Raw genomic sequence first — 19295 nt, 5'->3', positions numbered from 1 at the left:
GTGAGACCTGATGATCTCTCCCACCGTCAGAAGTAACCCCTGGCGCCAAGCTCTACGCCAATCGAGCTTTGACTTAGAACCGGTAAACTGCTACTTCTCGTGTTGTGCCGACGCCGTACGACGACGCTGGAGTGTCCTCTCCAGTGGAGCTATGAAGCCTGGGCAGGGTGGTATGGAGAATCAGCTGTTGCCCATGCAGCAGATCCCCCCTCTCCACGCAGCTGGTGTGCCCAAGGGAACGACGAATGCCGATACAGCTTGGCACCAACGGCATCGCAGGAGTTGCCGGAATGACGTTGAAGTCAATGTCATACCGCCTTAGGGACTCCATCTCCGGATTTTCTGTCGGGGTTTACTCCCTTAGCCTTTCCCATGAGTGGGTATAGCCACAAGGCAGCAGAGGTTTGAAATCGGAGTTTTCCTTCTCCTAGATGAGCTACCATCCAAGGTTTACGAGTCCCATCTACCCGAAGCAACTGGTTTTAAGGCGCCAGTGGGCCGCCTTCACCCCTTCTCCTGTTAGTAGAAAACATGGTCTGCCGGGCTTCAAATCTAAGCCACTCGCGAAGGCCAGGAGCTGGATTTTAGTTGACAGAGGCAGTAAGAGACGCAGGCCGTATGGGGCATTTTGGAGGATTGGGGCGCTTGTCTCCCACTCCCACCCCGGGAAATGTCAACCTTAGACCACAATAATAGTTGGAAAAATAAAGAAAAACAAAGACATAGTTTACTACGATGATTACATTCCGGATTTACATTTGCTTAATGAGAGTAGGTATATGAGCTAATTGGGGTCAACCATAGTAATGACATTAATCCTTCTATGTAGAGGGAGCCTCTTGGGGGCAATACTAGAAATCCATGTCAAACTTATCCATAGGTTTAACAGGGAACGGATTTATCGAGATGAATTAAAATTTGATTGTTCCCAAATGTGATTTGGTAGCTCATTCCGTAGAATGGTAACTGTGTATCTAAAAGATTTATTGCCGACTGTTGAGATTTTAATTCATTGGACCCAAGGGCTCGTATCTCTGCATACAAATGAACTATCGGTCATACATGTACTATATAATAATAACCCCTGTGCATGCGACATCTAAAACATTTGGATATCTAAAATTATATTTACTGCGTTTAAAGCAAATTGAATCATTAAAATATTTGTGAACACGTTTACTCGGAATTTTGAAAGTCTCTCGAGTCATATACCAAAGTCTACGCACCGTTAGGGTTGGCATTGTTGTAAAACTGCGACATGTAAATTTACTTCAAGTTGATGTTGGTACGAGTAATATATATATTTATAAAGATTTCTTTTTTCAGTAAATTTATATTTTATTTAACAGCTTACGGTGTTTTATTTTAGCGCAACGTAATATACGCCATGATATTTTGTACTTGATTTTAGCGAGCGCGCGTGCATGTGTGTGTGCGCGCGTGTTGCAAGTACTATAATACAAGTCACACGGGTCTTTCAGTAATGGGTGTCATTGTTATGAATTCGATTCTACATACCTTTAAGTGGCAAGTATTCACTTTATTTGGAATCGAATGCATCCATATTCCTTTGGAAGGTCATTATTTAGACGCCCCGATAGGTGCTTACGGCAAAATCAATGTCAAAGTACGTAGACATTTTTGGACGAAATGAACGTAAATGTGTGATTGAATGTCGCGCGCTATGATGTCACAATGCAAGCTACGTACATTGTATACAAATTTGTACTTCCATCAATTGTGACGATTCCACTCAACGCTCTCTTATTTTGACCCAAGTTTAGTACATGCCACCTTGTATAAGTCCATATCTATTGATAATTTTCGTCTGGAAGTTTCTTGGTGACAGTTAAGGTGCAGAGCATTCAATAATCATAATTGAATAGAATTTGCTTAAATGAAATTAGTGTTAAATTTTTAAAGAACAATTTCTATTGAATTAAAAATGAGTAAATACGCATACATGACCCATGTGACTTGGATTATAATAACACTCCTCTGTGGCTCCCCTAGCGGGCAGTGATTTTTCTTTCTTTATGAACATGCAAAATGGAGTTAAAAATGAATGTGCTCTAATATCTGAATTGTTTTATATTAAATAAAAAAAATTGTTTTGAAGATAGCAAGTGGGTCGTTATTCTTTCGTCCATTTAATTGTCCAATCAGAGACAGGTGCGCCATTAATTGCTGACATACCAAAACAAGACATGTCGGTTTTTCAGTTTAAGCAACGTCAAAGCTCGGCTTCAGACAGCAGGTAATTTAGTTTTTTTTTACTGGTTTCTCGAAAATATACAGTGTACATTAGTCATAATTATTATCGTGAACAATGTATTTTTCCCCTCGTAGCGTATATTCTATATTCTCCTTAATAACTGGTCAACGAAACAAGCAAATCACGTGCGTTCTGTTATTGCTTTTAAATAGCTTTCTGTTTGCCAATGAAATATTGAGTTTTAAATGTTCAGCCTTCATTACCCCTTGTTTAAAAAGACCACTTAGGTATCATGATACAATAGGAACAAATTAGGATGTAAAACATAACAAGAAATTATATTGTTTAATATCACTTTCTCTGCTACACGCTTGGCTGAAAGGACCTTGTAATTTACCATTCTACCACAATCGACCTTAAAATACCACATTCAACCAAAATCGACCATGAAGATACTACAATCAGTTACAACTGACTTTGAAAACCCCACGATCGTCGAGATTAGCCTTGATTGCATGTACGGTATATTGACTACAATTTCGTCACTTCAAGAAATGGAGGCCATGGCCTAGTTGTTAAAAGAGCAGCTTACAGTCCAAATCACGAAACAGTCTGTCACTCTTTTTACAAAGCACGGACTTCATTATGACTTGCCAAGTTTTCTCTCTCTGAGTTGGGCTCATCCAATCAGGTGCTATATTCAGAATGACCACCAATTATGCCTTGATAGTTTAGAGGGAATTTTAAGTAAATTTTGATACAATGTTGATTTGTATTTAGGTGGAATAAAATAAGATCATGGTATGTAATAGAATGCAAGAAGATGAGCAGAACTGTTGAAAAAGACATTTGGTTGTGAATCACACTGCTCCATTAATAGTGTGTGGGTGATTTCGATTTTTAATTTAGATTAAACAATTTTTCAGTCATATCACTACAATGTCTGCAGTGTGGCAGTTTAATGTGATGTCTAGCACTGGGGCATCCAGCTGCAGACACATAGAATGATGTCCCACCCATTCGTATTATCCTGACACCAGGCAAAACAGTGTTAACACAAACCTCTTCATGCTGAGCATCTAGCGAGTCAGCTGTTTGTACCATTTTTACAAGTCTTTGGTATGACTCTGCGGGGGTTTCAAACTTGCGACCTCCCACATCAAAGGCAGACACTCTAACCACTGGGCCACAGGAGCGGTTCCCATGAAGTTTACTAGTGTACTCTAAGCTGTTCCATGAAGTTGACCAGTGTACTATAAGCTATTCCATGAAGCTTACTAGTGTACGATAAGCTATTCCATGAAGTTTACTAGTGTACTATAAGCTATTCCATGAAACTTACTAGTGTACTATAAGCTATTCCATGATGTTTCCCAGTGTACTAAAAGCTATTCCATGAAGTTTACTAGTGTACTATAAGCTATTCCATGAAGCTTACACACAAACTTCATGGAGTAGCTTTTAGTAAACATCATTGTCTTGTCCTAATCTGGAGATTTGCAAGACGATGGAAACTTTAAACTGCAATGTAAGTGAAGAAATAATCTGTCAGTTTTGTAGATGTCATTTTAGTAGAAGCATCACTGAAAATATAATTGCCTTTTAATGTTTTGTCCACATTACAAAGAAATAAGAAGCAAATTTCATTTGAAAACATGCTTTGTTTCAGAAAAATATGTACTTATGACTCATTAGATGTAATGAATCCAATATTATTATGAAAATATGCAGATATACCTTTGTAGCTTATAAAAGATAGGATATTTCATAAAACACGAAAATGAATAAGGTTTTTCATCAAATAGGAAACTTGATGCAGTATTCCCCAACAATTACAAATAGAACGAAGCATGTACTATAATTTTGCAAGATTGTGTACTTTTATCTAAAAATACATTTTATTCAATTTTTACACTGAACTTTGTATATAAGATGCCAATTGTTAGTGTTCATTAATACTGACACACTTTAATGCCAGATTGCATGTAAATTAGTGTGTGACATAATTTGTACACTATGCAATACAACCTAATTACTTTAAGAAATCATTAATTCATTCATAAAGTCGGTAGAGTTAGTGGTAACATTATTCATTTCTTACAAAGCGATAGTGGAGAAGATCATGAACAAGATGACATTGGTTACTTGGAGGACTTGCCTCAGAACTCGAAGTCATCAAATAAAACACCTACCAAGTCCCCATCAAGTCCCCTGAAGTTTTCACAGAATCCACCAAAATTTTCTCATGGGAGAAAGAAATCTCGAGCAGGTGGAGGTGGCAGCCAAAAATCGGGGAGGGTGTACCATTCTGGCTTGAGAACGCTCTACACTGCAGGGAGGCCACCCTGGTATAACTCCCATGGCCAGCTGAAAGAGGCTTTTGTAATTGGTAAGTAATAACAGCTATATTACTTAAGTTTAAAGATCTGTCAGTGAGTCAAGGTAAATTTCCTGTTTCCAAATATGGAAACCTTTATACCAAGTTGAATCTATCTACTGTTATGTACTGACTACTTAATTGACCTCATTTTTTATGTTAAGTTAAATCTGTCTGCAAGTATGTACTGACCACTTCTTGGACCCCATACAAATAGTCTTGTAGTACAGAATTTGTTTTGAGATTTGTGATTATTAATAGCCAAAAAAAATAGTTACAAAGAGTATAATGCAGTCAAAGTTACATGTACGTGGGTTACCATTGCTTTTCCAGTTTTGGAAGTCCATCCATTGTGCTTATCCCAACAATGTATAACAATCTGAGTAATCTCCGTTCAGATGAATATATATGGGAAACCACTGGCAAGCCTTCTCACAACTTGAACCCATGCAGACAGAGGTGAGATGTGTTAAGGCAAGTGTCGTACACCACCTGGGGCTCCAACTCGTTAGAATTATAAATGAAACTCCATAATGGTAAAACACTCCAATTCCATTAGAATTATAAATGATACTCCATAATGATACACCTCTGTCTGCATGGGTTCGAGTCTCAGATTCGGCCAATGTGGATATGTGAGAAAGCTTGCCAGTAGCTTCTCGAGGGTCGGTGGTTCTTTCCGGGGATTTCCCAGGTTCTTCCTCCACCATTAATACTGGCCACCATGTATAGCCTATCATGTGCTGAAAAATGGCATTAAACCCTACAACAACAACAACAACCATAATGATAAAATACTCCAACTCCATTAGAATTATAAATGATACTCCATAATGGTAAACACTCCAACTCCATTAGAATTATAGATGATACTCCATCATGGTAAAATACTCTGTTTGCATTTCAAGACCCAATTAGTGAATTCAACTTGCTTTACTACTTTGTGTCTCCATCAGCAAAGCCTCAAAAGTGAGGCCACATGTCTGGCTAATAAAGCTTAGATATTTAGTTAAAGCAAAAATTTTTCTATTGATCACCAATAAATAGCATCCATCACAATTAGATAATAAGCGCATATACAATCTTTCTTCATTGTATTAATTTTAAGCACTTTGTTAATAATAATTCACCTTAAAAGCGGGCTTTTTTTAGGGTGCAGAGACTTCAGTTTACCCTATTGTAAGCCCTGATCTGTATTGGAATGCATCTTAGTTAATGTTTTAATCTCTCCTTCCAGTGGGACATCGTGAAGGTGTTGTAGTTCTGTATGTGGCTCTGGTGATTTTTTTGTTTTCTAAAATCGATTGTCTTGACAACATATTGAGTGGTGAAAGTAGGTGGACAGATAAGGTGATGGTCTTCCTCTTCAGCATCATTATCAGAGTTTCAGATTTCTCGATCTCTGACTTCTAAGGGTCTTGGAGAAGAATTCTTGGCTCTTTAGGGAAGAATGGCGCTTGTAGGTCCTATGAGTAGATGATATGGATTCGGAGACTTTTAGGGCCCATGGTGCCCTTCCCAAGGGAGGATATAAATATTAGAGAGTGAGTTGCATCCTCTTGTGATGGTAGAGTCACACCTTTTCTAGTTCTACCCCACCCACCCCAGCTTGGTGATGGTTGAGTGAGTCCTGTCCCTCTCCTCTTGAGGTATAAGCATAACTTTCTCAGAACCCAAAGATCATTAGTGGAGACAGGGTTGAGCCAGTGGGAGACAATGTTAGATCCAGACCCATAACATCTGATCAAGGTTCTTTATCTGATTGCAGTCACTGACTGACCATAGAGTAGTTGCCAGACTATTGAGTGCCAGTCAGTGGTCATTGAAGGGGGTAGCACCCTTTTAGTCCCAGGGCCAATGGCCGGTATTGGCAGCAAGCCACCTGGTAAGGGGAGAGCTCAGATCTGAGTATATCTGATTTGGAGAAAGGTCTTCCAGTGTTTCTAAGTCACCCGATCACTTACCAGAAACTGTTCATTGACTAGGCACAGGTCAGAACTGGTCGTTGACTTGTCATCAGAAATAAGGATCAGATTAAAAAAACAACCTACCTCCATGCTGTATTTTTATCCAATTTGGGAATAGGAATTGACAGTCGCCAGACTACAGAGGGGGATTGGATCAGGATCCCATCCTTTTCCTATAATCCCATGAAATTCATTTGAGATTTGGTGTTTTACACCTTAAAGAAGTATTTGGCCCTTTCCTTGCATGCAGTCTTTTCCTTCAGGAACATGACTACATGCAGACCTGCCAATAGTCACGATTTTGGCATGAATTTCACGACTCTTGATAGCGATTCACTAGTTATGTGACATGCCAAAAAATCATGAATTCCCAAATTCTCAGTCGGCTTAAGTCTGAAATAATAGAACTTTATCCCATTAAGTGTTAGTCAGAATAGCAGCAGTGGTCATTGTAGGCAATAACAGCCCCATATTGCTAGTCACAGTGTTAGTATAACTATATCCAGTTGTTACAGTTTGCCCTGTACCAAGCATTATGAAGTATATAATTTGTATTTAGAACAGAGGTTTTACAAATGCTCATGAAGAAAACTGGAACCAAACTTTTAAACATGGCACATGTACATAAATGCTGCAATTGTAATTGTTTTAAAACAAACATGAAATGAAAACAGCTTTTTTGAGTGTAGGAATTTTTGAGGTATTGAAAGATTAGCATATACAGTATAGTAATTTGCTCGAGTTCATATTTTGCCATGCATGCGCTGACACCACTGATCGTTAATCATTCAATGTTTCATCTTCTGTTTCATAATTAAGCGACACTACAGTTAAAATGTTTTCACCTCTAAGGGAAACGATAGTATTCCACAAAAAGTGAAGTATATGCATGTTTTGGAGTACACCAAAAATTGGCCCTGCATTCAGCCATCAAACATTGATGTACATTGTGCTTTTGCACAGTAATGTGCTGCAAATTTTAGAATTGGTACACAGGGGCTCATATTGTTGCTTATAATTTACTTGTCATACATGTACTATATAATATATATGTGGGCATGTGGCAGAATGTTGTGAAAAAAGCACATTGCTAGCAAAAAGCATATAGATATTGGGAAAATTAAGAGCACCCCCCCCAGCAGATTTCAGCTCTGGAGTACTCTAAGCCACCTTCTCAAGTCCTGCAAGCTACCTGTGTTGAAGCATCTACCTGTGTTGAAGCATTGTTTGTGAGTTTTCTTTTTGAACATAACCTGCCTTTCTCAGCTGGAGATCAGCAACAGTGACAGCAATACAACAAACATTAATGCCTCCTTAGGAGCTGAAAATTTGCAACAATTTTAGTCACCATGATTAAACAGGCAAGAAGCCTGAACTGTTTTGAAAACAAATTTACCTTTATCCCAGTTCAGGAAGTTTAAGTCTGTCACAGCATCATATTATGACAAATAGCCTGAAGTTTGTGTATATCAGTAAATTTGGCTGCTGATAAATTTGTACATGTAATCATAAATAATGTGATTTATTTTTATTTTGGGATTTTCATATAATGCAGTACTGACCATGGAGCTAGTGTCATGGTAGTTTTTCACTAATTGTCTGGAGGGTTGGCAGCTCTGCTGCATGGTAGAAAGGTGAGCCTTGGACCTACATCTTCCTCATGCATCCTACATCCTTAGGTCAAAAAGGAGGAAGGGAATGAGCCTTCTTTTCCCAAAAGCCCCTTGATGGTGGAAAGTCAGTCTCCACCACCTGCTGACCCTGTTACTCATGACAGTATGTTTACTCCTTGTCAGAAGTTGTAGATTCAGGTCCCTCTTACCCTCTGGTCTCCATTGCATCTGATTCAGGAGATCGGGTTGTACATTCCTGCCTCCAGGGTCAAAAACAGAATGAAGACCTTTCTGTCCTCATCATTTCATATATGTGTTTGATACTGAACAGGCACATCCTTCCTTTGCTCTCTTGTCTCCTCCTTTTGGTAAATGCAGCAGAGGAAGATGAAAAGGAAAAGGTACCAGCTACATAACAGCAACAGGTAATAATCACAAAATTAAATCTAGTTTTACCCCCACAACCCCACTGCACATTATTGATGTAATAGTTATATATGGCTGTTGCCAGAGTCCCTCCCACCCCATACTGGTGTCCCACTTGCTTTATACACTCTTGAAAAGGGACATGTTGTCAGAATCCCTCCTTCATCCCATATTGATGTCCCACTAGTTGTATTTGTCCTTGTAAAGGGGTGAGGGCTGCTGTGCATCTGCTGGGTTCCAGGGTCAACTTCAGAAACTGCTGAAAAGTCACCCTGTGGGAGGATGAATTCTCATCGTATGGACAAGGGTAATTTCTGTCCTAAAAGTGTAAACTGTGCAATAGTAACAGTTGTGTATAACATTATTAAGGTTAGTTTTATGCCAACAGAAAAAATCCATTTTTGTGCAGGATGACAAAACAAACAGCTGTTATTAAGCCAGTTCTAGAAAGGTCATTTGTGCATAACATTTCAGTCAAATGCAAACATAATCTATGCTGCTGTTTGTTGAAGTTGTGTTATGTCAAAAATAAGCTGGTCTTGGTGCTGTGGAATTTATAATTGATGCACTGGATTTAATAAAATGTGGTAGAAGATGGAAAGGTTAGTGTATTACCATAAAGGCCAGGAGATCTTGATAAATTAGATTTGAGTTCTGTGATCATAGGTACTTGTAAATTTAGGCACTCATGAATTGTCCAAAATAATCACTAGATAGCCCTGTATTATCCTTTGATTAATGTATTGTTTGGGGTTTAATCCTGTTGTACAGACTAATACCATTGTATACATTAATTTATGTATCGTTTGGAGTTTAATCCTGTTGTACAGACTGATACCATTGTATACATTAATGTTGACTGGCCATTATTTTGCAGTAGGACTGTTTTTCAGGTGTGTGCGGTGGCAGTGCATCTGGTAAGACAACTGTTGCAAGGAAGATCATAGAGGCGTTAGATGTTCAGTGGGTCAGTCTTCTCAGCATGGACTCATTCTACAAGGTACTAGTTCTTGGCAGAGGCTTTTGACAGAAATAAATGTAGTACAGAAGCAACTGACTTGCAGTTAGCCATTGTCAACATTTTTTATTACTATTGAAATTTTATGTGCAGTTTTCACCATTTATTTAAAACAGACATTTGAGTACCATGCCTTGTCACACCATTGCCAGCATGAATGTCTTACTGTCTCTATCACACCTTTGCCAGCATGAATGTCCTACTGTCACACCTTTGCTAGCATGATTATCCTACTTCCTCTATAACACCATTGCCAGCATGAATGTTATACTGTCCCTATCACACCTTTGCTAGCATGAATGTCCTACTGTCTCTATCACACCTTTGTTAGCATGAATGTTATACTGTCCCTATCACACCTTTGCTAGCCTGGATCTCCTACTTCCTCTATCACACCTTTGCTAGCATGATTGTCCTACTTCCTCTATCCCACCTTTGCTAGCATGATTGTCCTACTGTCTCTATCACACCATTACTAGCTTGAATGTTATACTGTCCCTATCACACCTTTGCTAGCCTGAATGTCCTACTGTCTCTATCACACCTTTGCTAGCTTTAATGTCCTACTGTCTCTGTCACACCTTTGCTAGCATGATTATCCTACTTCCTCTATAACACCTTTGCTAGCATGAATGTTATACTGTCCCTATCACACTTTTGCTAGCCTGAATGTCCCTATCACACCTTTGCTAGCTTGAATGTCCTACTGTCCCTATCACACCTTTGCTAGCATGAATGTCCTACTGTCTCTGTCACACCTTTGCTAGCGTTAATATCCTACTGTCTCTGTCACACCTTTGCTAGCTTGAAAATCCTACTGTGTCTGTCACACCTTTGTTAGCATGAATGTCCTATTGTCTCTGTCTTACATTTGCTAGTAACATGTGACACAGCTACAGCACTTCTTTGTTATAATGCACTTTATTTTATCACAGTTCTGGATGTAACAGTTTACCACTGTCAATCCTGTAACAAAAACTTGTATTTTAATGGGTTTGTCAAATGGATGACATAATGGGTTGAAAGAACACAACATGAAGCCTTGAATAATATGTTTATTTCCTTTTAAAATAGTATTACTTTTGCAAATTTTGATAATAAACTGAGTGGGTTTTGAGGTCATAGGTAACATTATAGAGTGGGTTTAATAGGATCTATGTGAACTACCAGGTGAGACTAGGTAACAATGTAGAGTGGGTTTAATAGAATCTATGTGAACTACCAGGTGAGACTAGGTAACAATGTAGAGTGGGTTTAATAGGATCTATGTGAACTACCAGGTGAGACTAGGTAACAGTGTAGAGTGGGTTTCTTAGAATCTATGTGAACTGCCAGGTGAGACTAGGTAACAATGTAGAGTGGGTTTAATAGGATCTATGTGAACTACCAGGTGAGACTAGGTAACAATGTAGAGTGGGTTTAATAGGATCTATGTGAACTACCAGGTGAGACTAGGTAACAATGTAGAGTGGGTTTAATAGGATCTATGTGAACTACCAGGTGAGACTAGGTAACAATGTAGAGTGGGTTTAATAGGATCTATGTGAACTACCAGGTGAGACTAGGTAACAATGTAGAGTGGGTTTAATAGAATCTATGTGAACTACCAGGTGAGACTAGGTAACAATGTAGAATGGGTTTAATAGGATCTATGTGAACTACCAGGTGAGGCTAGGTAACAATGTAGAGTGGGTTTCTTAGAATCTATGTGAACTACCAGGTGAGACTAGGTAACAATGTAGAGTGGGTTTAATAGGATCTATGTGAACTACCAGGTGAGACTAGGTAACAATGTAGAGTGGGTTTAATAGGATCTATGTGAACTACCAGGTGAGACTAGGTAACAATGTAGAGTGGGTTTAATAGGATCAGTGTGTATTGCCTGGTGAGGGAACTTGTTTTGTACGTCTTTGTACATTAGTTGTACAGTCTTGGAGAATATTTTGCATTTATCTTCGGATTTTTTAACACAGTATGTACTGTTATATCTGGAATCCTGAAACTTTGGTGTGGGTATATGTGTTGATGAATACTACACCCTCATAAAAGTATGTCACTGACTCGTGCATTTATTTCATGCTTGCCTGACCATGTCATGAAAATAGTAATACGCATCTTTGTTAGGTAAAGCATGAATCTATAAACTTGTTCCTTTACAGGCTTTGGTTAAGTTTTGCTAGTGACTACATGCATTCTGGCATGTTCTATGCATGCTTTCTTACATACACCATGAAACATAGTGAGATGAAGGAATGTATCTTGATAAATACTACACCCTTATTAGAAAACAGGTCAGTGTCACCAATATTTTATGCTTCATTGACTTTGCTGTAATTTTGTGCTCAAAGTTGCACTGTTGCACAATAGTTGATCTGTCCAGAGGTCCTTTGATTACCTTTGTCTCCCAAGATAAAGGTATTGAGATTAGAAATTTTGGGTACACCGTTAGTTTTGGATGAATTAATACGTACTAGTCTTGCTTGAGGTGTAGGACTGAAATGGGGGGGGGGATTCTCCAATGTGTCGAAGCAGTGATAATTTTGCCATTTTGATACACTCACCAATGCTAAAGCTGAAGGATGAAGGATCAGTTCGAAAGAATATTTACCTTTTAACAGTTAATCTTCAGCATGCATTAATATATATTAATATTCTGAATCAATTCTTTAAGTGTATCAACATTGTATCATAGGTTGTGTATTGTGATACGTATTCATGTGTGGTGAATGTGTATTGTTTCACTTCTAGTTTAAATTATTTACTGTTTATATTAGAATCATTAATCTTGATTACTAGATGAATTGGTTTGTACTGTACCCTTACATGCAAGGAAGGTCACCAGCCTTCATTTTATGCTTTACTAAAAGAGTTGTGGGTAGCTCTAACCATGCATATTTCTTAATGCAGATTTTGTTGTAGCTTACATAGAAGATCCATAGTGCAGGTGGAAAAGGGAATTTTATCAGGTGATAAACTTTCCATAAATTAATGACTGTGTATTGTATAATGAGTTTATTATTTGCTTTTCATGTGAGGCTTGAGATGTAGTGGCAAAGCAAGCTAATTGCTGGTGAATGCTGAAGTAATTTCACTCTGTAGTAGCAAAGCAAGCTAATTGCTGGTGAATGCTGAAGTAATTTCACTCTGTAGTGGCAAAGCAAGCTAATTGCTGGTGAATGCTGAAGTAATTTCACTCTGTAGTGGCAAAGCAAGCTAATTGCTGGTGAATGCTGAAGTAATTTCACTCTGTAGTAGCAAAGCAAGCTAATTGCTGGTGAATGCCGAAGTAATATCACTCTGTAGTGGCAAAGCTAGCTAATTGCTGGTGAATGCTGAAGTAATTTCACTCAGTAGTGGCAAAGCAAGCTAATTGCTGGTGAATGCTGTAGTAATTTCACTCTGTAGTGGCAAAGCAAGCTAATTGCTGGTGAATGCTGAAGTAATTTCATCTGTAGTGGCAAAGCAAGCTAATTGCTGGTGAATGCTGAAGTAATATCACTGTTGTATCAAAGCAAGCCATTTGCTGATGTGTGAAGTAATTTCACTCTGTAGTGACAAAGCAAGCTAATTTCTGTGAATGCTGAAGTAATTTCACTCTGTAGTGGCAAAGCAAGCTAATTGCTGGTGAATGCTGAAGTAATTTCACTCTTTAGTGGCAAAGCTAGCTAATTGCTGGTGAATGCTGAAGTAATTTCACTCTGTAGCGGCAAAGCAAGCTAATTGCTGGTGAATGCTGAAGTAATTTCACTCTGTAATGGCAAAGCAAGCTAATTGCTGGTGAATGCTGAAATAATTTCACTCTGTAGTAGCAAAGCAAGCTAATTGCTGGTGAATGCTGAAGTAATTTCACTCTGTAGTGGCAAAGCTAGCTAATTGCTGGTGAATGCTGAAGTAATTTCACTTTTAAGGTTATTCACTCTAAGGTTAGTCAAAGCGGGGGACTTTCACCCCAAAAACTTGTTTTCTGGAGGTAGATGGTAATCATAGCTTCTGAGGCAGATTTCAAAGCAATTTTTATAAAAATAAAAAAGAACATTGTTCAGATGCTTTTATCAGTTTGTTATAGTACACTACTTTGCTATCACAGAACAGAAAATGTTCTTTTTATTCTTTTTTGTCTTTCATGTCCATCATTTCAGATAGCATGTCATGGACTAGATCACATACAGTCTGAATTTTTTGTGTGATCATGTTTGCAATTACCACTGGAGACTTGTAAAAGCTTTGTAGCTATATAATAACCAGACACACTTCTCATCGGTCATGAATTTCAGAAATATAAGAAGTGAATTTGCTTTAAGGCAAGAAATTTCAGCCTTGTTGAAAATGAATGGTCAAAACCTTCCCGAGTTTATTTTGAGAAGTTTTGAAAATGTTGAATAAATAATGATATAACATACTAGCTGACTGGGCTACACATGTTTTGAAAATGTTGAATAAATAATGATATAACGTAACTAGCTAACTGGGCTACACATGTTTTGAAAATGTTGAATAAATAATGATATAATGTACTAGCTAACTGGACTACACATGTTTTGAAAATGTTGAATAAATAATGATATAACATACTAGCTAACTGGGCTACGCATGTTTTGAAAATGTTGAATAAATAATGATATACTAGCTAACTGGGCTGCACATGTTAGCCCCAGACCCAGGTTAATGGTAAGGTGCAGACACCAAAATGTATTTGACCATGCTTTAGCAATTGAATTTGTACATTATGTAATCCAAAATGGCTCAATTTTAACCTAATTTAGTCCTATGTTCCAAACAAACTTGTATTTGTATTGTAAAAGAATGAACTTTTAGCTTACTTTATGATTGGCCGTCTTTTTGGGAATAAGAATGAACTCTTTACTTACTTTATGGTTGGTCGTCAGTTTGGGAATAAGAATGAACTCTTTACTTACTTTATGGTTGGTCGTCAGTTTGGGAATAAGAATGAACTCTTTACTTACGTTATGGTTGGTCGTCAGTTTGGGAATAAGAATGAACTCTACTTACTTTATGGTTGGTTGTCAGTTTGGGAATAAGAATGAACTCTACTTACTTTATGGTTGGTCATCAGTTTGGGAATAAGAATGAACTTTTAGCTTACTTTATGGTTGGTCATCAGTTTGGGAATTATAATGAACTCCTTACTTACTTTATGGTTGGTCGTCACTTTGGGAATTATAAAATACAGTTATTGGCTGCATGAGGAGGTTATTCATTTAAACAGTGCTTTTGTTGTTGTAGGTTCTTTCTGAAAAAGAGCATCATCAGGCCTTGGAGAATGAGTACAATTTTGATCATCCTGACGCATTTGACTTCAGGTTACTGATAGACACCTTGAAGCGCTTGAAGGAAGGGAAAAATGTCACAGTACCTGTTTACAACTTCATCACCCATGCCAGAGACGAACATTCAGTAATTCTGATTTATAATTTGTGTATTTCATGAACATTTAATTTATTATGAACTGTGATATCTCAATTAAAATCAGATTTGAGAGACCAGTATAAAAATGAACTGTCTTGGGTCATCATCATTCATATTTTCAGCTTCCTTCCTTCTTTTTTCCCATAAGCATCATAAACATCATGTACTGCTCCGGTGGCCTAGTGGTTAGAGCATCTACCTTGGATACGGGAGGTCGTGAGTTCGACCCCCAGCTGAGTCATACCAAAGGCTTACAAGAAAGCTTATAGTACACTAGTAAGCTTCATGGGAACCGCTTCTGTGGCCCATTGGTTAGAGAGTCCGCCTCTGATGCGGGAGGTCACTAGTGTGAAACCCCCGCAGAGTCATACCAAAGACTTGTAAAAATGGTACAAACAGTTGCCTTGCTAGGTGCTCAGCATTAAGAGGTTAGTGTTAGGACTGGTCGGCCTGGTGTCAGGATAATGTGACTAGGTGGGACGTCACGCTACATGTCTGTGACATGATGCCCCAGTGCTAGACATCACTGTAAACTGCCACACTGCAGACATCATAGCAGTATGGCTGAAAAATTGTTAAAGCTACGTTAAAAATCAGAATCACACACACACACACACACACACATAAACATCATCACAAGTGCATACCTGCATCCATGCACAGCTCTAGGAGATGCCATACAAAGATGTTTTGTGCAAAAGACTTGAAGAAGCAGAAATATGCTTTTCTCCGCTCTGTAAGAGGTGGGAGCCATGGTGGCTCAGTGGTTGGCATTCAAAAAGGGTGTTGGTTTGAATCCTACTACTGGATCTGCCTTGCTTGATTGCTATGTGGTGTCATTGGGCAAGACACTTGACTCCATATTACCTTAGCAATAAATGACCTACGTGGGTTTGTGAGCTGTAAAACACTAAACCAAACCAACTGAAACAGTGGCTTCCCATTCAGATTGAGTGTGTGCTGTGAAAAAGAGGTGCCTTTAATGATAACTTGTTCTGATAAATCTTTACTTTGAATAGTCTCCACAAAATGGGTTTTTTATTGCCATAATTAAAGCTGGCTGTTCAGAACTGCTTAAATTCTTTATGTCATAAACACAGTACAAAATTAATATTTGCAGCAGAAATAAATGCGCACACATTAGGAGGTTAAATTTTAAAAGACAATATATGATAGTACCAGAATGCCAGTGTGGATTATGGAAAAAGCAAGTGAAATTTCATTTAAACTTTGGCACAGTATCGTCTGCATTATATCTCACATTTTTTGCTCTGCTGGCAGATGGTCAGTTGTCCATCGTCCATTGTCCATCCATCCATCCATTAGCACAAGTTTGTTATTGCTGCTCCTCCAAAACTACTTGGAGGATTGCGATGAGGACAGCAATCATGCCGCTGGATTCATAAAAGTCTGGACAGGCGAGTGAGGGCGATTCTTCATAGATTTCCCTTGCTTGAATGCGGCTCATGTGCAAGTCATGACATACACACACATGTGCAATGGGCAAGTAGTAAGTGTGGATAGACAGGGAGCAGTTGATGCAGACCAGTACTTATGTACTTCAGGGTATGAGGTCATTTTCACTGGACTGAAGCAGCATTGGAGATCTGCATTCCCATGGTGACTAGCAGTGGTCACTTTTCACGGGACTGAAGCAGCATTGGAACTCTGCATCCCCCTGGTGGCTGAGCAGTGGTCGGTTTTCACTGGAATGGAGCAGCATAGGAACTCAGCATCCCCTTGGTGACTGAGCAGCCAGTTAACACCACTCACCTCCATAGCCTGAGGTGTTCCTAAAATATTGCCTGCTTCATTTTGACCCTGATCAGTGTACCACTGCTTATGTGGCTCCCATCTTAGCAGGAACCCCACCCCCACAAATAAACAATGGTAATGCCACTCACCATCAGTACCTTGAATCAGTGTGAATTAAGGGACATAAACTAACAAGAACAGATCTAATTACCAGTTTCAGAGTATTTTTTTTCCTTTCTTGACTTTTAATTTATTGAATGCAAGCTGATTTGGTTTTGATGTGATTTCAGTTTACTCTTTCTATATCACAACATAATGCTGACACTTTAATTGATAAATATATTGTAATTTATTTACATGTCATAAAACTATGCTAAATATTAATTGATAAATATATTATTTTAATTTATTTACTTATTTGTTGTATGAATGGTTGAGTCATCCTAGAAAATGAATGATTTTATATATATGTAAGCATATTGTTTCTTTCAGAAAACCATTTATGGTGCCAATGTTGTGATTTTTGAGGGTATTATGGCTTTTGTGAACAAAGAGTTGCTACAGGTATGTAACATTTCATTTAAAATAGTTTTTTTGATTCATTTTATAAAAAAAAAGATTTCATGTAGATGTTCCTTAACACTGACTCCATAAATGATTCTTAATGTAAGCAGACTTGTTGAACCAGAGAATACCAAATTGCCCAACTACAGATTGGTGCCATTGATGTAAAGAAAGGGTAGTGTGACAGAGGTGTCCATTGACAACAATTTGTAAATCCCATATATATATATATATATATATATATATATATATATATATATATATATATATATTGTAGCATGAACTTGAATAGATAGTCCCATATTTTCATGTACCATATTTTTATGTCCCTTCTATTTAATGCCCTAATTAAATGCTTACTAAAAAATAACAGGTATTAGGTTTCTTGTGTCAGCCTTATGCCCCCAAAAATACTAAAAATCCACTTGGGCAGGAATTTCAAATTATTTAGGTTGATCTTCTAACTCATGGGTTAATGCATTAAAGGATCTGAAGACCTAATTAGTATGTGAGCATGGTATAACTTTTAGACAGCTTTGATTTACATAGTTTTGGTTTTACCATTCTTGCATAGTTTACCATTTTATACATAACGTTTTATTTCTTTTATAACTCGGTACAAACAACACCAGTCCATAGAGATTGAATTTTAGTGGTCCCTTGTGGGTTTTTGTTGATTGGTTCCGATGTAAGTAGTGTTGTTTCTTTTTACACTGTTACAATGCAAACATCATCTTTTATGCTAGTGACTTTGGAAATCTCTTGAAGATCACTAGAGTTAAAAATGAGCTTTTCTAGTGATACTTGAAACATCTCTGTTGCCAAATAATGTCCTCTTTTAGCACTTTGATTGTATGAATATGGACTTGATATATGTAACTCCTAACAAAATTTCATTTCATTCACTGTGTTTGCCCCTTGCTGTAAGGTCAGGGATGTAGAAACAGGCCCAATGCAACCATCTGAATATTGTAAAAGGCAACTAATGGAGGGGCTCCATAATGGTCTTCACACACATTTTAAGACATGTCTTGGACTTTTAAGACATGTCTTGGACATTTTAACAGAGTGATGTTTATAGCAGAATATCACTTTGCATTTTAAGGATTTTTAGCCCTTTTTGCCTTTTATATGCCTCTATCCTTCACTTATTACTGTATAGTCAGGATTGTGCTGATATGTATATCACCTCTGTAGATTTTTCTTTCCTTCTTTCAGTTACAGTGTTACAAAATAATATTGGTTTTCATGTTGTGGAAGTTGTTTGCATTCTGGAAAAAAAACTGCTTTAGATTTTGACCCACAACTAAATGATGTAATTTTCCTTTGAATCTAATCAGATGATGGAGTTTCTTTTAGCTCTACTGGTCATAGATCAGTCTATTATGTGTCCATCATCCAGTGTTAGTCCATTAGTACAAGCTTGTTATCACTACTCCTCCAGAGCCTGCTTGGATGATTGCCATGAAACTTGACATACATTCATCCAAAGGTATAATTTGTCCTAAATGAAAATGGTGCTGCTCAGATGTCCAATATGCCTCCATAGCATCCATCTTGAAGATCTTGTTATTGCATTGTCTGGAATGGATGGTCATATCAACATGATGCTAATCTGAAGTCCATGATGGCAGTAATGATCTGAAGTCCATGGTTGCAATAATGATCTGATGTCTATGATGGCAGTAATGTTGAAAATCTTGTTATTGCATTGTCTGGAATGGATGGTCATATCAGCATGATGCTGATCTGATGTCCATGATGGCAGTAATGATCTGAAGTCCATGATGGCAGTAATGATCTGAAGTCTACGATGACAATAATGATCTGATGTCCATGATGGCAGTAATGATCTGAAGTCCATGATGGCAGTAATGATCTGAAGTCCATGATGGTAGTAATGATCTGAAGTCCATGATGACAATAACGATCT

The 19295-nt window shown here is 37.9% G+C and overlaps 1 protein-coding gene across 1 annotated transcript in view; it reads left to right on the top strand.

Moving 5' to 3' along the window:
- Positions 1–2150: 2150 nt before the first annotated feature.
- LOC149806520 (uridine-cytidine kinase-like 1) overlaps positions 2151–19295 on the top strand; it is a 65665-nt gene continuing 48520 nt past the window's right edge. Inside the window, exons 1-5 of the mRNA XM_089954184.1 lie at positions 2151–2257; positions 4321–4604; positions 9492–9598; positions 14861–15031; positions 17291–17362. Of these exons, the coding sequence (XP_089810310.1) occupies positions 2208–2257; positions 4321–4604; positions 9492–9598; positions 14861–15031; positions 17291–17362 (684 nt within the window). The 5' untranslated portion in view covers positions 2151–2207. The remainder of the gene's footprint in view (positions 2258–4320; positions 4605–9491; positions 9599–14860; positions 15032–17290; positions 17363–19295) is intronic.

The sequence above is a fragment of the Sinohyriopsis cumingii genome, chromosome 1, assembly GCF_028554795.1.
Source record: "Sinohyriopsis cumingii isolate HCF-2022 chromosome 1, ASM2855479v2, whole genome shotgun sequence".
Taxonomy (NCBI): domain Eukaryota; kingdom Metazoa; phylum Mollusca; class Bivalvia; order Unionida; family Unionidae; genus Sinohyriopsis; species Sinohyriopsis cumingii.
The sequence above is the reverse complement of the archived record's forward strand: the minus strand, read 5'-3'. Positions and strand labels throughout refer to the sequence as shown.